Below are 18,834 nucleotides of genomic sequence, written 5' to 3'. Positions count from 1 at the left end.
TAAAGACTTTACTGGGGAGGAGCGAGCACGGCTTTCAAACAACCGAAAGCTCATCTTCGGACTCTCCCAACCCTGTCCGGCCGATCGGGGGAAACACTATATCTGTACATAGCAGTTACCTCGGCCACGGTCAGTGCCGTGATCGTCAGAGAAGAAGACAAGCAACAGCACCCAATCTACTTTGTCGGCCATACATTGTTGCCCGCCGAGAGAAATTACCCGCTAATTGAAAAAGCAGCCTTTGCTGTCGTCGTCGCTGCAAGGAAACTGAAACCCTACTTCGACGCACATCCCGTGACGGTCCTAACCGACCAGCCGTTGGAGAAAGCATTAGAAAAATTTGAGCAATCCGGCAGGCTCATCAAATGGGCAGTAGAGCTATCCGGCTTCGGCATTCAGTACAAGCCGAGGCCCTCGATAAAGGGACGAGCCGGCGGATTTCCGGCCGAATGCACATACCAAGAAGAGCAAAACCCCGGAGTATGGGAGGTATACACCGACGGGTCCTCCACGACGAACAGCTCAGGAGCCGGCATACTTATCATCAGCCCAAACGGGGACGAGTTCGAGTACGCCTTGAAATTTACCTTCTCGACCTCAAACAACGAATCCGAATACGAGGCGGTGATAACCGGAGTCGAGCTAGCTAGGGCCGCAGGGGCGGAGCACATCATTTTGAAAACAGATTCACTTTTGGTGGCTAATCAAATCAGAGGAGAGTACGAGACTCGAGACGACGGAATGGTAAGATACCCGGAAAGGGTAAAAGCGACACCTCAAAGTTGAAATCTTTTTCGGATACAATGCATTCCAGTGCGAGAACAACCGAGCCGACGCTCTCTCAAAACTCGCCACTCAACCATCAAGAATGTCATTTGAACCGTCTTTGGTGGACATCAGGAATGCCAAGAGCATTGCCGAGGTCGTCGGCATGGTGGGTAACATAGAGACCGAGACAACGTGGATGACTCCGATAATGAAATACAAATTGACAAATGAACTACCGGAGGACCGCAGTCTCTCGCAGAAAATAAAGAGAATCGCAGCAAGGTACGTGGTGTTTGAAGGGGAATTGTACAGGAGGTCCGTAACGAGGCCACTCTTAAAGTGCGTCGGTCCGGTCCCGGCCGACGCGAGCTATATCGACAGAGATCCACGAAGGCATCTGCGGCCATCACATGGGGGCAAGAACACTAGCCCACAAAGCTCTCCGAGCCGGCTACTTCTCGCCCACCATGCTTGCGGATTCCCGAGCCAAGACCAAAAATGCAACAACCTGTCAAATGCATGCTCCGGTGATACACGCGCCGTCCCGAGACTCCGCGGCCGTGCACTTAATCCCCTTCCTTTCGCATAGTGGGGGATGGATCTACTAGGGCCATTTCCAACGGCATCCGACGGAAGAAAGTTCTTGATTGTCGCCGTTGACTACTTCACCAAATGGGTTGAAGTCGTAGCTTGAGACTCGCAAAGACGACGGCGGTAAGTAAGAAAGGTAATCTCGGAAAATGTCATAACTCGTTTTGGGTTACCCCAAGTCATGGTATTCGACCACGGCCGAGAGTTTTGGAGTGACACAATAATGAGCTGGTTTGGAAGAACTCGGTATCAAATTTGCATACTCCTCCGTCTGTCACCCACGAGCAATGGACGGCGGAGGCGGCCAATAAAACAATCCTCAACGGTTTGAAGAAGACAGTTGAAGACCTAAAGGGAAGATGGGCCGATGAACTACCCGGCGTCTTGTGGTCCCTGCGAACCACGGAGAAAGAAGCAACGGGGTACAGTCCGTTCCACTTAGTCTATGGGTCCGGCGATCCCGCCAATTGAAAGCAACGGTCCGACATTGAACGGCCACCTTTAACCCGGTTGAAAATGAGGAAGGCTTAAGAACCTCCCTAGACCTGGTTGAAGAAAGCCGAGATACAACACGCCTCAACTTGGCGGTATACCAAAACCGAATGAGAAGAGCTTACAACCGAAGAGTCCACAAAAGGGACTTGAAAGTAGGGGATCTAGTCCTAAGAAAGTCGGCCGCCACCAACAAGGGAAACATTCATGGTAAACTAACGGCCAACTGGGAGGGTCCCTACAAAGTGGTTGAAGAAATGAGGCCGGGTACATACCGGCTGACCGACATGGAGGGTGTGCCTCTGATGAGCCATTGGAACACCGACAATCTCAGGAAATACTTTGTGTAGCGGCGGAGGTGTCCAAAACAATTGTTGGCACCCCAACGCATGTTTACATCTAATGAAGAATCACCCAATTTTTCCATCAAAGTGTTTATCCCCTCCGCGGTCATATCGAGGTAGACACCCCGGCCCAAGCCGGACAGTCACCCCAAGAACGCTGTCGCGTCGTAACCCCTAGTCGCCTCGGCCAACCGAAGGCCTGGCAGAGGACACAACGATCGATACGCCAACATACGCTGTCGCGTCGTAACCCCTAGTCGCCTCGGCCAACCGAAGGCCTGGCAGGGGACACAACGATCGATACGCTAACGTGCGCTGTCGCGCCGTAACCCCTCATCGCCTCGGTCTGCCGATGGCCTGGCAGGGGACACAACGGTCGATACGCTAACATGTTCACAACGGCGGTTGGGAAGCGCAAATCCGACGCCTCGGCCAGACCGAGAGTGAAAGAGGAAGCGACCAACACGCTAACATGTTCAAGAAAAAAACGTTAAACGCAGTTGAGATACGCATTCTAGCTGCCTCGGCTAAGCCGAAGGTAAAAATGAAAAAGCGCTCAATTAATAACGCAAGAAGACAAGAAAAGACCTCGGCCAAGCCAGAGGCAAAACAAGCAAACTCTTACTAAAAATGATGTTTACAAACGAGAAGGATACAGACGACGGCCGTCCCCATAGGGATGAGCCAAAACGCAACCTACCAAAGTTTTACAAAAACAAGGAAAAGAAAAGCAAAAGGTCGCAGACATGACATTTGAGGCGCCAAAAGATGGCAGGGAGGAAAGGCTCAGTAGTTGGCCCCCGAACAGCTAAAGCTATCCGAGACGCCGGGTGAGTCTGGTGACGACCGCCCGTCTCCCTACGCATGATGCTGCCCACCATCGGCAGCAGCAGCGTCAACTTCGGTGGCCGGCCCAGAGGAAAGCTTGTCATCTCCACATGCCTTCAGCTTTTCAGCCTCCTCTTTGGCCTCCTTCACCTCTGCATCATAGGCCGCCTTGGCCTCGGCTATCTGAGCCGCCTTCGCCGCCTCTTCCTTTTCCGCAACCGCTTTTTCCGCGGCATCAGCCATCTCATCCAGAAGCTGTTCAAATTTTTCCCACGGGAAGGAGTCTTCAGGAATGAGCCTCTTGATTGCCTCCCTGGTCGCTTCCTCGGCCTCGATCCGAATTGAGCGCACGGGTCGGGAGGATCTTAGTTTGAAGCACCTCAATATCCTTCTCCCTTTGGGCAAGAACAGCCCTAGTGCCCGCGAGTGCCTCCGACTGAGCCTCATACATCTCCCTCCATTCTTCCCTTTTGGCAACAACGGCGTCGTACCCACCCTTATACCTGTCCCGCTCCTCCAGCAACTGGGCAGAGGTGGCATCAGCAGCCTCAACTTTGGTCTTCTCGGCCGAGGCGCTTCTCGGCCTTCCTCCGCACGCTTCGAAAGCGCTAGGAGGTCAAGCTTAGCCTTCCCGGCTTCTCCCTTTGCAGCGGAGAGATCAAGCTTAAGCCGTTGGATCAGTGGCCCTGCCTGGGCCATGGCCTGTTCTTGCTCCATAAGGTAGGAGCCGGCCAGTTGAGTCCACTTCGCCAGCCTCTTGGATATCCTTGTACCCTCTGCCACAAGCTCGGCGGGGGGAACCTTCTGGAGTACGGAGTCGACGGTGACATTCCTATCACCCGCCTTCTCAGGCTGCTTCTCTAATTGCCGCTCAGAAAGAACGGCGGCTGCCGACGGCGGATCTACAAAAAATTTACACAGCGCATCCATGTCAACATTCATTGACACATCAGAGAGTCTGTCATCGGGAATGCATAATGAACCAGCTAAGTCTGAACCACAGGTTAGGTCCGTACCAGTCTGGACCCTCTTAGATGGAGGACCGGGTGAATCACTCTTTTCCCCGGCAACGGTAGAAGCCGGCAGTGGCTCTTTTCTCTTCTTTGGAGGAGGAGGGCCCTTCGCAACGGTCACCACCTCCTCGGAGACATCAATGACCTCCACATGCTCCTTCTGGACCGTTGGGGTTGAAGAGGGAGTTGGAATCGACGCCGTCGCCGACCTGGACCTTGCATTTGATGTTCTCTTCGGCACGCCCCCGAGAACCCGTGCTTGAGCCGCCGCCGGATCCAGTGCCTTCAGCTGCTTGTCCATAAGTTCGTTGGGAGCCAGTCTACGATCACGCGCGTCAGCCTGAGGGTGCCGCTCAACGACGTTCCCGTCCTTATCAAGCCCTAACCTCTTCAAAGTCTCCTCAGACAGATCCTGGCCAAACCGGTCTGCAAGAAACCAGACAAGAGTTACATAAAAGAAGTAAAACAAAGCTCTAAAAACAGGAGCGTAATAGGCAAAGATGGGCCTCACACCGACCCTACTCACCCTGGTTGAGGGCCGGTATGAGGCCGACGCGGCAAAGCAGCTCATCCTGAAGAATAATCTGAGTCGGGGGCACCCATCCCTTCTCAGCATCAAACAGCTGCATCGCCCGCTCCTCATCCGAACCAAGAGGAACCCTACTGGCATCCATCTTGACCTTACTCAGGGAGACCCATTTTTCACGCTCCCTCTTACTCTCGCACCGCAAGTTGACTTGGTGCTGGAAGGACCGGGGCAGCGGATAGTCATCCGGCACTTCGACATACACCCACCGCCCCTTCCAGTCCTTGCAGGAAGAAAGCTTATCAACTGAGAGGACGCCCGGCTCCATCTGCACGTTGTACCACCCCGCTTTACCGGGGGTCGACGCCCGAAGATGATGAAGCCGGCGGAACAAGTTAACTGTAGGGACCTCCCCCTTAAAAAGACAGAGCCACACGAAGCCAACTATCGTCCTAACGGCCAACGGATGCAGTTGAGCCACGGCGACGTTCATAGCTTTGATGATAGCCATGACGTGTTTATTCAAAGGAAACCGGAGCCCATACTCCAGGTGCCTGATATACACGCCGATATGACCCGGGGGAGGGCAACAGACCGCCTGACCCTCCTCAGGGATAACAATTTTGTACCCCTCACCGAAGTAGAAATGACCCTCGAAAAGAGTTCCGCCGGAACAACTGGCGAATTTGTTGGTCCAGGCACGGTCAGGGCCAGTCATGCACGCCTCGCCGTGATCCAGGATATGCGGCCTCTCTTCACCAGAAGGAATCCTTTCCTCACAGTCATCATCAACATCATCATCCTCCCAACCCTCCAGAGCTTTTGGATTGACTTCAGGAGACGGAGACCTAGGGCCCCCAAACCTTATCGGGATGGCGTTTAGTATCCCCTCCTCATCAAGACGCGACGGGGAACCCCCCGGCGCAGGCTTGCTAGGTCCGGCACCAGCAGAAGACATGTTTACAGCAAAACTCACAAGTTAAAAAGAGAAATTTGTTTGTTTACCTTGAAGAAAAACGCCACGCCGGAGTAATGATTCTGAAAGCTAGAGAGAAGTTTCGTCAAAGAGGGCTAGAAAGAAGAAAATTTTTGAGAAAATGAAATTGGTGCCCAATTTCAGGGATTAACTGCCCTATTTATAGGGGAAAGCCCATAAAGAAGGACCAATCAGGGCGCAGCCCATGAAACGCCTTGACCAATCAAGAAAGCAGACACGTGTCGGACATACGCAACCACGGAATGTCAATCGTTTAACAGCGATTGAACGTCAATCAATGCAACAGTGACCAAGCGTCTTCAACACGCCCCTTCATATCTCTCTGCCTGATCATCTTCCTCATCAAATTCCTAAGTATCTGTTTATCCGCCGGCCACATGATCAACCAAGCCAGAAAGCACCGGCCAGGGGGCAATCAGAAACAACCGGCACTCTCCACCCTGGTCTCAGCCAGCGTCATTGCCTCTTTCCACATCGGATGTCCATTACACATCCATGTGGAGGGGGGATATGGTACGGCCTAAGCAGAGCCATGACGAGGAAGAAGAAGCCGGGGCAGAAATTTGTACTTGCGCAGAATATACGCTCAACATACATCGGAGCCCATACCATGGCATAGACTACGCTGGGGGCAAATTGATGGGGCATATTCTGCACCCGCTGACCAGTCAGCATATTGAGCAAGGTCAAAGATATCCACAGCAAGTCAACGGCTTAGACAGCCTAACCGACGCCACCTGTCGGCCTGTCTCTTGTGCCTCGGCGGGGACAATGAGCCAGCCGAGGCACACATCCGTGAACTCATATCCAAGACCCCTCGGCGGCGAGTCAACAGGGCCCGCCGGCCTGCCATGGGTCCCTCGGCCGAGGGGTCGATCAGTCTTTCCACCTGCTAGCCACTTGGCCACTTGGCCACTACGTGACAAAAGGTGAAAGTTTATAAATACTCCTCAACTCTCATTGAGGAGGAGATCCACAATTTAACCTAAGAATCACTATTCATCTGGTAATATCTTCCTTATCTCTCTACAATACGTACTTTGCCAAGTAACAACAACTTACCTCTCTAAGTTACTGACTTGAGCGTCGGAGTGAGTTCGCTCGGTCCAAAGCCGAGCCCTCAGTTTGTTCATCGTTTCAGCAGACCGCAAGGGGGATTCAACCAAAGACGTCATTCTACAAGCACGGGTGGTAACATATAACTGCTCTGGAATTACACCCGGAACAGTACCATTTTATACAATTCTCATAACCTTGATAATATTGTAGCAATAAACGATGATGTCCGTGTCCGTTCTTTGAACAACGCGTAATAAGATAATGCCACGCTAAATCTTGAGGAAGACGAAACATCTTCTTCCATGAACCATATTCTTCCATGATCCAAACGTCATTTGAATAAATGCCGTGTATGTATAACCAACTATCCAACTGTCTAAGTTGTATGGCATCATTCATTTCAGCCGGTAAATTTAGGTCGTCTATCCATTTCTCTGAAGCGACATCAAAACGAGCAATTCGATAATCTAAGGTGACACGTCCATCGCTTTCTATCTTACTTAAAAGAAGATAATGTAGCAGCATGCTGTGCTCGATCTTGTTTCCGAATACTTTGGTGCGTCCATAGTTGTTCCAGGTTTTCCCGGATGAAAATCGGGTAGGAGAAGTACTGGGACAGCGCCATAAATCGGCCTTTAAGCTGTATATACACACATCAGGATGATTCTCATTCCAAACACGTCTCGTCGCTATAATTTTATAATCATCGTGGTCTCTATCGTAACCAAAACCATATGATGAGCCCCGACGATTCCATTTGTTCTCCAAAGAAGGAAGGACTAATTTGAAAGTACGTGTTGTCGGGTTGCATATAAGGAAGCACCTAACCGTGTAACTACACATGGTGGTATCCTTAGAATTCGGAAAAACTTTGAAGCAAACCAAGCCATTGCAAGAGCCTACCAGATGTCTATCGACGTCGTCTATTATGGTATCGTTAGGCCAATTCAATTTGGTCCATTTTAAGGGATTATAAAGATCGCCAACGATCGAAAGGGTACAAGTACATAAAAGGGCATGATTGTGTCCTGACTTGGATTCGAGGGATTTGTTAACATGGAGTTTAGCGAAGACGGGGCTATTGATCAGATTGCACCACTCTTTGCATACGGACTTGAAGCGTAAGGCGGAATTAAACGGTAACAAAAATAGTATTTCGAGGATCACATCTAATGGTATTCGATCGGTCGTCTTTAGACCCCTCATATCTCAAAAACTTGTGACAGAATACAACCCTGGATCTCAGAGGCGGCTATATAGCAGGAATGTAATTGTTCTTAGGTTTCTAATCGCGACTGAATTTTCAAATATCAAGTTAATAGAAATGGAGAGGGAGGAATTCATAAAGCGATTGTGATATTATTGATAATTGTTCGTATTTCCAACATTGGAAATTACATTGTTGGGTATTTATAGTACTCAAAAGCATTTGAACACAATCACAATATCTTTTAACATTATTAATATAATAACTTATTCAATAATATTGATATTATTCCGATTATGATATATTTGTCAAAATGATTATTGGATTTCACATTTGATTTTATATTTATTTTCTGTTATTTTTTCATTGAATTCCTACTAGAATTTATGAACGTGGAAATGGGTTAATGATCAGAGCATCCATAGTAAAGAGGATTGAACATCCTCTTAGTACCCTCTCTCTTCTAAGAGGACATCCTCTCTATTGTGGGACTTATGTTAAGTGTCCTCTTAACAAGAGGAAGGTAGTCACTTCCTCTACTTTTAGAGGATTTTAGAGGAAAGCTAACTTTGGCCCTTGTGCCTATTAATCAACCACTTTTTGGCATATGGACAATAATTCTTTTACTTTTTTCTTTAATAAAAATTGGTAGAGTAATTTAAGTAAGAGAGGAACATAAGATGATTCTCTCTCTATTGTGTGAGAAAATAAAAGAAAGAGGTTGGAGATGGTGAGAAATAAAGTGAATGAAAGAGAAAATGAGGTATCCAAAAATTAGAGGGAGTGAGGCAAAATAAGAGGAAGATAAGCTCATCTCTATTGTGGATGGTCTCATGGGGGGCCCTACATCACCTAAGTAAACTTAATTTTCCTAAATAGCCAATCAGAATCTCCTAAATGTTATAGCTTTTATAGAAAAGGGATTTCATATTTATTAACTAGTTTTGCTACCCGTGCATTGCACGGGACTTTCATATTTTTGTCCTTATGCATTCTATTTCAAAGACTTATTATTTAACCACTATAATAGAAAAACTATTGACTTAAAACTACCGGAAAAATAACTCTATATGAAATGGTAAGTTTTCGCGAAATCTTTTACTTCTAAATTAAAAAAGGTGTAAAACGGATCTAAACATAAAAAAAAAAAAAAAAGATAATGAATAAAGACAGTTATTAAAATGACCCGTTTTATAATAATCTTGTTCAAGGTCGCCTAACACAAGTAAATGGGTGTGCTTTTCTTTATAAAATAGGTAACGAATATGAGGGATAAGAATAGTTGTTGTTTGGTAGTCTTTTCTTTATTCTTTTTTTTTTTAAGTAATAAATGTGTTGTTGATGAGGTGGAGGGTAAATGGGTGAATAAGTGATAAATGTTGATGTAGCAAAAAGTTAAATGTTTAGTTTGTGTTTTTATTATTATATTGGCTTTTCTATCCTATGCCTAAAAAACCTAAAAATGAAAGAATTAATGATGTTTTTCTTATAAAGTGATAGAATATTGCAATTTCCCATAAAAACATCATTAATTCTTTCCCTTTTGGGTTTGTTATCATATGCCTAGCGGGCATAGGATAGAAAAACTCTTATTATATATATTGATTAGTAATTATTTATTATTGTCGCATCATCAAAATTTAAAGTCCCCTTAGCTGTTGTTACGTTAAGGGATATCTTAATCACAAAAATGGAACCTCGAGGAGTCAACGTCAAAAGTACCATGGGCAAATTCTTAAAAAAAAATGGATACTATGAACATATTCTTAAAAATTCAGTTTTTTATTAAGATTTTTCTAACATGTGAATGAACACATGTTAAGATGCTAAGAAAGAAAATATTTACATCAATCACCATTAGAATCCTAGCAACAATTACCTTCCTAAACTCAATATGATTCTTGCTATATATATTTTGTGATCTGAAGTTACGGCTATTGTTTCCAAATTCAAGATTTGAGATATGGGGTGTCTAAAGACGACCCATCAAATACCATTTTTTTTTTTTTGGTCTAAACCATCCGGTAATCCGAACCACATTGGGCCGACTAATCCGGATTTCGGGGCGTGTCCAAGGATTACGTTATTTAAACCCCTCCCAATCGCAGTTGTGGGGGATCGATCCGCAGACTTCCCTACCAAGCGCAGCCCCATGCTACCACTGCGCCAACCAACAATTGGTACCCATCAAATACCATTAGATGTGATTCTCGAAATACTAGTTTGGTTACCGGCTAAATCCGTCCTATGCTTCAGGTGCGTATGCAAAGAGTGGTACAATCTTATTAACAATCCTGTCTTTGCTAATCTACATCTTAACAAATCCCTCGAACCCAAATCACAACACAATCGTACACTTTTCTGTACTCGTACCCCTTGCATTGTTGATGATCTTTATCACCCGGTTAAAGTGACCAAATTGAATTGGCCCGAGGGTACCATAAGAAACTATGACTATAGAAAAACTATAGGTTCTTGCAACGGTTTGGTTTGCTTCAATGTTATTGTGAAGGACGGTAATTACGAGGAGTGGCCAGTTAAGAGCTTCCTTATATGCAACCCTACAATGCGTACTTTCAAATTAATCCTTCCTCCGTCGGAGAAGATATTAAAGTTCTATAGCTTATCATATGGTTTTGGTTATGATAGCGATCACGATGATTATAAGATCGTAGTGAGTAATAGATTCTGGACGGAGACTAACCGAGATGTGCATGTATACAGCTTGAAGGCCGATTTATGGAGCTGCCGTACTCCTCCTGCTCCAGTTTCATACGGGAGAAGTTGGGAAAACCGACGCGAAGTAATATTTAGTAACAAGATGCTACACTATCTTACCTCACCTAAATTAGTAGAAGATGGAAGGGGTCGTGGTCGTAGAGATTATCGAATTGTCCGTTTTGACGTCGCTTCAGAGAATTGGAAAGACGATTTATGTTTACCGATTCAATTGATATCGGGTATAATAATGGGAGAGTTGGATGGATGGTTATACTTACATGTTGATAATTATTACCCTAGTAAATTTTATCACGACCTTTGGATCATGGAAGAATACGGTTCATGGAAGCGGATGTTGCGTTTTCCTCGACATATAGAATGGCATTATCATATTATTGCTCGTTCAAAGGAAGGACGACATCGGTTACTACTTGACAACTATGGTCTGTTTTGGTATGATCAACGAGATAACACAACAATCAAACTAGAGGCATTGCCAAGGGATCAATCAGCCATGGTGTGTATTGCAAGCCTCGTTACGATTCCAGGTTGCTCCTCGACAAAGTTGCAAGAAATTAAGGATTAAGATGCCGTAAGGTTTTATCCGAGAATAAGTTACAAACATTGTTTGACACGATATAAACATAGCTACAAACATTGTTTGACACGATATAAACATAGCTTCGACTCCATAGTCGAGCCGGAAAACTAGGGTTTTTGAAAGACATCAATTACACTAGACCAAATAGTTCACTGGAAAACATAAACTAATAGTATGCATATTCATATTATTTAGCTTGGGAGTCGCTTCACTGCGATCGCTTTGTATTTAGGCTAGTGGGCTTCTTTTGGCGGCTTCACGATCAAAACAGGGCAACTTGCATGGTGAGCGCAATAATCGCTGACACTTCCCAGAAATGCCCTGTAAACCAACAGCTATGGGGTGAACTAGAGATTAGATGAGAAAACAGTCCAGAATCTGCAACTGTTTTTCCTTTAATGTTTTAATCCATTGTCTCTTGTTAATTGTTATACATGTTTTTAAGCATTTTCGTGTCGTATTATCAATGAGTACAAGTTTTGGACTAGGATTCAAATTATCATTTACACAGCTAAATGTCACACTTGAACAATTTTTTCTTTTGTTAGTGAATGAGGTGCATGATCAATGATCAGTAACATGCAGGGAAGCGGATCAGAATATAGAATATTCGACATTCCGTACACAAGCTTCCAGTTAAAGCTGTTCAACGGTGCGGGCCAGCTCGGGCCAGCCCGCATTAGTGGGCCGGTTTTTTCTAGTCTAGCCAGGCCGCGTGCCAGCCCAGCCCGTCCCTCTACCCGGGCCGGGCCAGTGCCCCAAATTTCCAGCCAGGCTTGGCCCGCTAAAAATTATAAAAATGCTAAAAAACACTATATGGTCCGGACCCGGGCCAGACATTATGGAGCCCAGTCCGACCCCTTTTCAGTGCCGGGCCTGGGCCACAAATTGACAGCCCAGCTGCCCCCGGCCCAGTCCAGTGTACACCCCTACCTCCAGCAGCTACCACTAGACGAAGAAACCATGATAGACGCAAGACAGGTTAGAAGTCAATATACCATAGCATTGTCGGGTTGATGCCACTCCCATCAAAATTGTAATTATAGATAAAGATCGAAGGTAAAAATAACATAGGACATAGGACGGTTGATAATGATATCAACTCATAAGGAGCCAAAGTAATTTCACTGCAATGTCGAGACTCGAAACACAAAGAAATAGACATACCTTTTTATTTGTCCTAGGCCGCGACTACCTACGACTAACATATCCACATGCGTCTGTTCAATCGCTTTGCATATTTCCTCCTTCGGGTCTCCTTCAAGAATCAATGTTTCTGCTCTCACCTGCACAATTATTAAGTTCATTCATCATACACTGTATATATGATGAAACTAAAGTACCAAAGTGCTCTCGGGAACTCAATTTGCTACCTTGTTGTGTCTGCAAAATGACAATGCACGCTCGAGGATTCGAGCTGAAACTTCCGCTTGTGCTTGCCTAACCGACTCTACTACACTTGATCCAGCAAAAGACGATGGACAATATAAATGAGATGAAGGGAGTACGAATTATACCAGTATGCAAACCCGGCCCGACAGGATAAACATAATTTTGAAAAGGGCTTTGAACATGAGCTAAATACACCAAACAACCCTCTTCATTTAAACTTACACTAGGATCATCCACTAATGTTGGTGCTGATGATGCCAAAGTTTTGGGAGTAAAAAGATGTTGAAGTGCCCAATTAAGTCCATAAAAACTTGCATCACTTTCATCCAAACCTACCATTACTTTCATCACCTTCTTTTCTTTGATTAATGGAGTTTCTTCTTCTTGTTTTGTTGATGTTCCTGATGTTGTTCCACTTCCTGTTAGTATTCCTGTTTCTTGCTCCATTTTTTTGATGTTTTTTGTGTGATTTTTGGGTTTGATGTGTTTGTTGGAAGAAGGTTAGTAGGAGAATGTTTTGTGTTCTTTGTGGCAGGGGCGGATTTGGGGGGGGAAAGTGAGGGCATGTGCCCTCACGTGACAAAAAAAAAAAAAAATTAAAAAAAAAAAAAAAAAGACGATAAACACAACCCAGAGACAGAAACACCATAAACACAACCATAAAAATCAAAATAGAACCATAAAAAAAGACCTGCTTTAGATTTTTCTTAGATTTTTCGTTTGTAATTTACCATGTATTAACGATATTTGAATTTTAATGTATAAATGTTGTCCGTAAATTTTTTTTTTCTTACTGTGCCCCCCCTTTACTCAAATCCTGGATCCGCCACTGCTTTGTGGTACACGCGGTGCCCATGCAGCATATCAATGTGCATTACTGATTTACTTCAGCACTTTATGATCAGGACTCGAGAGTAGACCCACATTTTATCTCTTATTTAGTCGAATTAATAATTTGAGTCGGCTTTATTCACTTATATTAATGTTAAATCCCCATTATATTAAAAAAATAAGAAATCTCCAAATTTTTCCGCCTAAATGAATTTGGCAATAATTGGGCTTTCTTTATACCATATTTGTAATTGGGCTTTTATTATACTGAACTTCCCTCTTCCACCGATTAATACAAAACATTAATAATAATAATAATAATAAATTTTACAATTAAATATCAAATTGAGTTAAACATTAGGTTTTATAATTGTTATTTCGTATTTTCTTTAATATTTCTATTTAAAAAATCTATACTAATAGTATATTAGTCGATTAGTTTTATAATAATATTTTATTTTATTTCTCGGAATATTGGTACTACTTTTGTCATTTTTTTGTTATCTTGTAGGTACCGATTACCGAGTAAATTAATCGGGTCAAGGAGGAGCAAATTGAAACGGATGAGGCTAGAGAAGATTGCACTTGAGCTGTCTTACGTTGGGCCGGAGCTTACTTCATTTGGTCGTTGTCCATATGCATTGGGCTGGTAGTGTACAAATACACAAATAAGTTGGACAAATTTGCAAGGTTAATTTTTGGTGGTTTTAGCAGAAGACGAAACGGAGTAGGAGTGGTAATTTTAGGGTAGGTTAATTTTTGTTCTTTCAAAATCAAGATTTAGTCTTTTTTTATCGTTCCTTTAATTTAGATTTAGTGGGTCTTCTTTTTAATTCACAACAATTGTATGGAAATCTACCATTTTACTGCCATTTAAATTTAAGTATTGGTATTGATCATCTCTCTTTGGCTCTATTTGGTAAAACTACCTAAAAAGGTAGCTGAAACCTGAAAAGGTAGCTGAAAATTGAAAAGCTAACTGAAATCTGAAAAGGTAACTGATAAGGTAGCTGAAAATTAGGAACTGATAAGGTAGCTGATTATATAAAAAATGTTTGGCAAACTAACTGAAAAGATAACTGATTTTGATGAAATGACGTAAAAGGATATGATAATTATTTAATAGTATAGATTTAAAGGGTAAAAACGGAAAATCAAACCAAATCAGGTACCTGAAATCTCAAATGCTACTCTAGGTAGCATTTCATTTCAGGTAGCTTATTTGATTAAATAAGCTACTTGCCAAACGCTTATAAAAAAATAAGGTACCTGAAACTTTGGTCAAATAAGCTACTTTGACCAAATCAGCCAATCAGGTACCTGAAATGTCTTGCCAAACTGAGCCTTTTTCTTCTTATTATTTAATTATTATTATGTTTTTAATTAGTTTAAAGTTTTAGTCTTTATTACTCTTAGTATGCTTAGTGTTAATTTATTCATGTCTAGTCATTAGATTAGTTATTTATGTGTCTTTTGTTGAATTAAGTATGATTAGTGAGTAGTGACTAGTATTTTCGCTAGGATTCGATTTAACCCGATATGTATAAGTTACTTGATTAAATCTCATTTTAATTAGTTGTTGGAGTGTTGGTTAGGGACGATTGGAGGATTTGACTTGTTATAGTCTTATTTGTTGTTGGTGATTGACTTTTGACACTTGACCATTGGTGAGAACCAATTAGGTTGGGAGTAAGCCCACCTCATTTAGACTAATTGTCGACCTAGGTTGAACCCGAGAGGGAGAACCGAGGGAGAGTGCCTTCAATCTTGAGTATGAAATCGCCCCTCGAGAGAGGGAGTGGGATTACTTGGAAACCAACGCGGGTTTAATAACCTTGAGCCTTGACCAATACTTCGGTATTTGGGTATTGAATTAGGGAGTCCGAGTCACGAACCCGGGAGGAAGGTGAGTCGGGGATACTAGTGTCCTGTTATGAGCCCGGGAGGGAGTTAGTAGGCGAATTAGAGGCGTTTTCCCCCTTACACTTCACCTTAACGATTAATTAACGGGAATTGTCATAATAAATGAGCATGTTGGTGGACAAAATCCTGGAAGAATGTAGTTCCCTCACTCACAGTTTCTGGTTGTTTTGACATCTTCTTAGCTCTTTGAATGGTTTTGGTTCTTTTTTTTTGTAAGGTAGGTAACTAGCTTTTAGTATCTATTTCCCACAGACGGCGCCAATTGTTCCGGGTGTAATTTCGGAGCAGTTATTGTGACCACGTGAGCTTGTAGAATGATGTCGTTGCTTGTCTCTTCCTTTCACTCTCTCCTGTAAAGATGAACAAACTGAGGGCTCGGCTTGGGGCCGAACGTACTCACTCCGACGCTCAAGTCAGTAAACTTAGAGAGATAAGTTGTGTGTTAACTTGGCAAAGTATATTGTAGAGAGATAAGGGAGTTTATACCAGATTATGAGATTATTAGATGATTTTCGGATCCTTTTCTCAATGAGAGAAGTGGAGTATTTATAGACTTTCACCTTTTGTCACGTAGTGGCCAAGTGGCCAAGTGGTCATAGCAGGTGGAAAGACTGTCTTACCCTCGGCTGAGGGACCCATGGCAGGTCGGCAGGCCTGGTTGATTCCATGCCGAGGGGACTGGATGTGAGTACACGGATATGCCTCTCGGCCGGCTAGTTGCCGAGCCGAGACCCAAGTAGCAGGCCGACAGGCTTCGTTGACTCCATGTCGGTTAGGCTGTTTTTCCTTTGACTTGTTGTCTTTTGGCTTTGACCTTGGTCAATATGTTGACTCGGTCAGCGGGTGCAGAATATGCCCCATCAATACGTATTATAATCACCACACTAACATTGTTTTTCAATGTTATTAAAAGAAGTACACCATCTTTAATACACGTATGTGCAAATGATATGAAATCTATACTCTAATGAAAGCATTTTTGACCACGAATCTAATTATATTATCTTCATAATTTTTATAACAACATTTTTTTGCTAAATAAAATGTCAAAGTTTTTATATAAAAATTATATACTTCTCATGAATATAAAATAGGAAATATAGATATTATAATAATTAAAAGATTCTCCACTTTATTTTTTATGTGGAAATTAATATTTATGAAACTTTCCTAAATTAATTTTTGATGATGTGGACGCTCTAGAATCGCTCGAAAAAACTCTCTTTTATATAGATATAGATATATAGATTGATGTAGTACCACACTAGTACAGATCCCGCCCTAATGCGCGGTTTTTTGATAAGAATATTAAAGAAATTAACAATTATACAACTGATATTTAACTCAATTTGAAATTTAATTGTAAAATTTCTTATTATTAGTGTTTTGTATTAATCGGTGGAAAAGGAAAAGTTCAGTATAATCCAGATGTAGAAATAATATAATGAAAGCCCAATTACAGATATGATATAATAAAAGCCCAATTATAAATATGATAGCCCAATTATAGCCAAATTCATTTAGGCGGGAAAATTATGGAGATCTCTTATTCTTTTAGTATAAGGGGGATGTATAACAAAATTAAAATATCTCATTAATGTGTGTCTACAAATTAAAAATTAGTAGTAGTATCTCCTATTTATGGTATAGAATTAAGATGATATAATGTGAGGAGTTATGACCAATCATAAAGCATTTCACTTAGACGGTATTAATATGTAAACATTTCACTTAGGCAGGACAAATTTAAAGAACTTTTATTCTTTTAGTAGAAGAGCGATTCTTTCACATGTCGTCTCTATTAGTAATATTAAATTGTTCTACATGTCGAAATTTTATTAGTGGTGTATAGAAGATTCTATACACTGAATGTAATCGTATCATCTCCGAGTGTCTTTCTGTGATCCGAATTATAATGAGTTAATTTGTTTAGACCCCGTTACAGATAATGAGGTAATTTGTTTAGACCCCGTTACAGATTTTAAATTGAGCCTCTGGACATATTTTTTAGCCGAACTACTTATCATAAAATGTCAATAAATTTTTATCGTAAAATTATTTAAAGAAAAAAAAAAGGAATTTCCGTATCACAAAAAGAATGGAGATAAATTTGTAGATAATGTAATATATTGAATCTTGTAAATATTTACATGTAAAAATCATCCCATTTATAACTCATCACCTATTCATAGTAAACAGGGGATGGACATATTTTATGGAAACCCTTTAATCAAACGATCGAGACGGAGGAAATGCTTATCTAAGACGTATTAGATATTTTGTTAACAAAATCTCGATTAGAATCCTAATGACAATCAAATTCCTAATCTCAATATAATTTCTGCTTTAACATCTGAGATCATCCAGGTTGTTGTTCTCTGTCACAAGATTTTCAGAAATGGGATTTCTCACTACAAGAAACAAGTGCAATCTAAAGACGACCCGTCGATTGCTTTTAGATATGATCCTTGAAATACTTATTTTGTTACCGGCTAAATCGGTCCTACGCTTCAAGTGCGTATGCAAAGAGTGGTGCAATCTTATCAACAATTCCCTCTTCGCTAAACTCCATCTTAACAAATCCCTCCAATCCGACTCAAAACACAATCGTGCCCTTTTTACAACTGCCCTTCATTTCGTCGATGATCTTTATCGCCCCTCTAGATGGATCAAATTGAATTGGCCTAAGGATATAATAAGAACCAATAGTACCTGTACCGAAGTTGTAGGCTCCTGTAATGGCTTGGTTTGCTTGAAAATTACGCGTGGGCCCGATTACACGGTTAAGTGCTTTGTTATATGCAACCCTACAACGGGTACTTTCAAATTAATCCTTCCTTCCTCGGACAAGAATTGGAGAGACTATAAATCATATGGTTTTGGTTACGATAGTGAACACGATGACTACAAGATTGTAGTGACTAATAGGGTTTGGACGGAGAATGACATCGATGTGCGTGTATACAGCGTGAAGGCTGATTTATGGAGCTACCCTACTCCTCCTCCAACTACTCGAGTTTCATCCGGAAGAAGATGGCTAAACGAACAAGTAATATACCGAAACAAGATGCTACACTATCTTCTTGTTTCAGTTAAGATACTAGGCGATAATGATTATAGAATTGCTCGATTTGATGTTGTTACAGAGAAATGGATAGACGATCTTAATTTACCTCAACTAAGAAGTCAAGTATATTTGGAAGAGTTGGATGGATTGTTATATCTACGCGGTGGTAATTTATCAAGAGAAGTTTGGATGATAGAAGAAGATGGTTCATGGAAGAAGATGTTTCGTGTTCCTAGAAAATTTCAAGATAATCATCGTCTTATTGCTCGTTCAAAGGATGGACGTCATCGTTTACTGGTTCAAGGTAATTGGAATCTCAAATGGTATGATCACCAAGCTAACAAAACGGTGCCCTTCACTCTAAGGGTATCATCAAGGTTTTATAGCTCCGTCATGTTTTGTATTGCAAGCCTCGTTACGATTCCAGGGTGCTCCTCGGAAAAGTTGCATGTTAACAAGGAAAAAGGGAGCTAA

At 42.4% G+C, this 18,834-nt stretch overlaps 1 protein-coding gene and 1 long non-coding RNA gene across 2 annotated transcripts; one reads left to right on the top strand and one right to left on the bottom strand.

The window, feature by feature from the left end:
- Nucleotides 1-11,121: 11,121 nt before the first annotated feature.
- Nucleotides 11,122-12,652, bottom strand: LOC141646744 (uncharacterized). Its single transcript, XR_012545603.1, has 3 exons — nt 12,521-12,652; nt 12,315-12,433; nt 11,122-11,468 (listed from the first exon to the last, which is right to left on the bottom strand). It is a non-coding gene; the product is annotated as an uncharacterized LOC141646744 (long non-coding RNA).
- Nucleotides 12,653-17,691: 5,039 nt separating this feature from the next.
- Nucleotides 17,692-18,834, top strand: LOC141628633 (F-box/kelch-repeat protein At3g23880-like). Its single transcript, XM_074441764.1, has one exon. The coding sequence runs from the start codon at nt 17,692-17,694 to the stop codon at nt 18,832-18,834; it is 1,143 nt and encodes a 380-aa protein (XP_074297865.1).

The sequence above is a fragment of the Silene latifolia genome, chromosome 1 (assembly GCF_048544455.1).
Source record: "Silene latifolia isolate original U9 population chromosome 1, ASM4854445v1, whole genome shotgun sequence".
In the NCBI taxonomy this organism is placed as follows: Eukaryota; Viridiplantae; Streptophyta; class Magnoliopsida; order Caryophyllales; family Caryophyllaceae; genus Silene; species Silene latifolia.
Note: the sequence above shows the minus strand (reverse complement) of the source record. Positions and strands in the feature narration are given on the sequence as shown.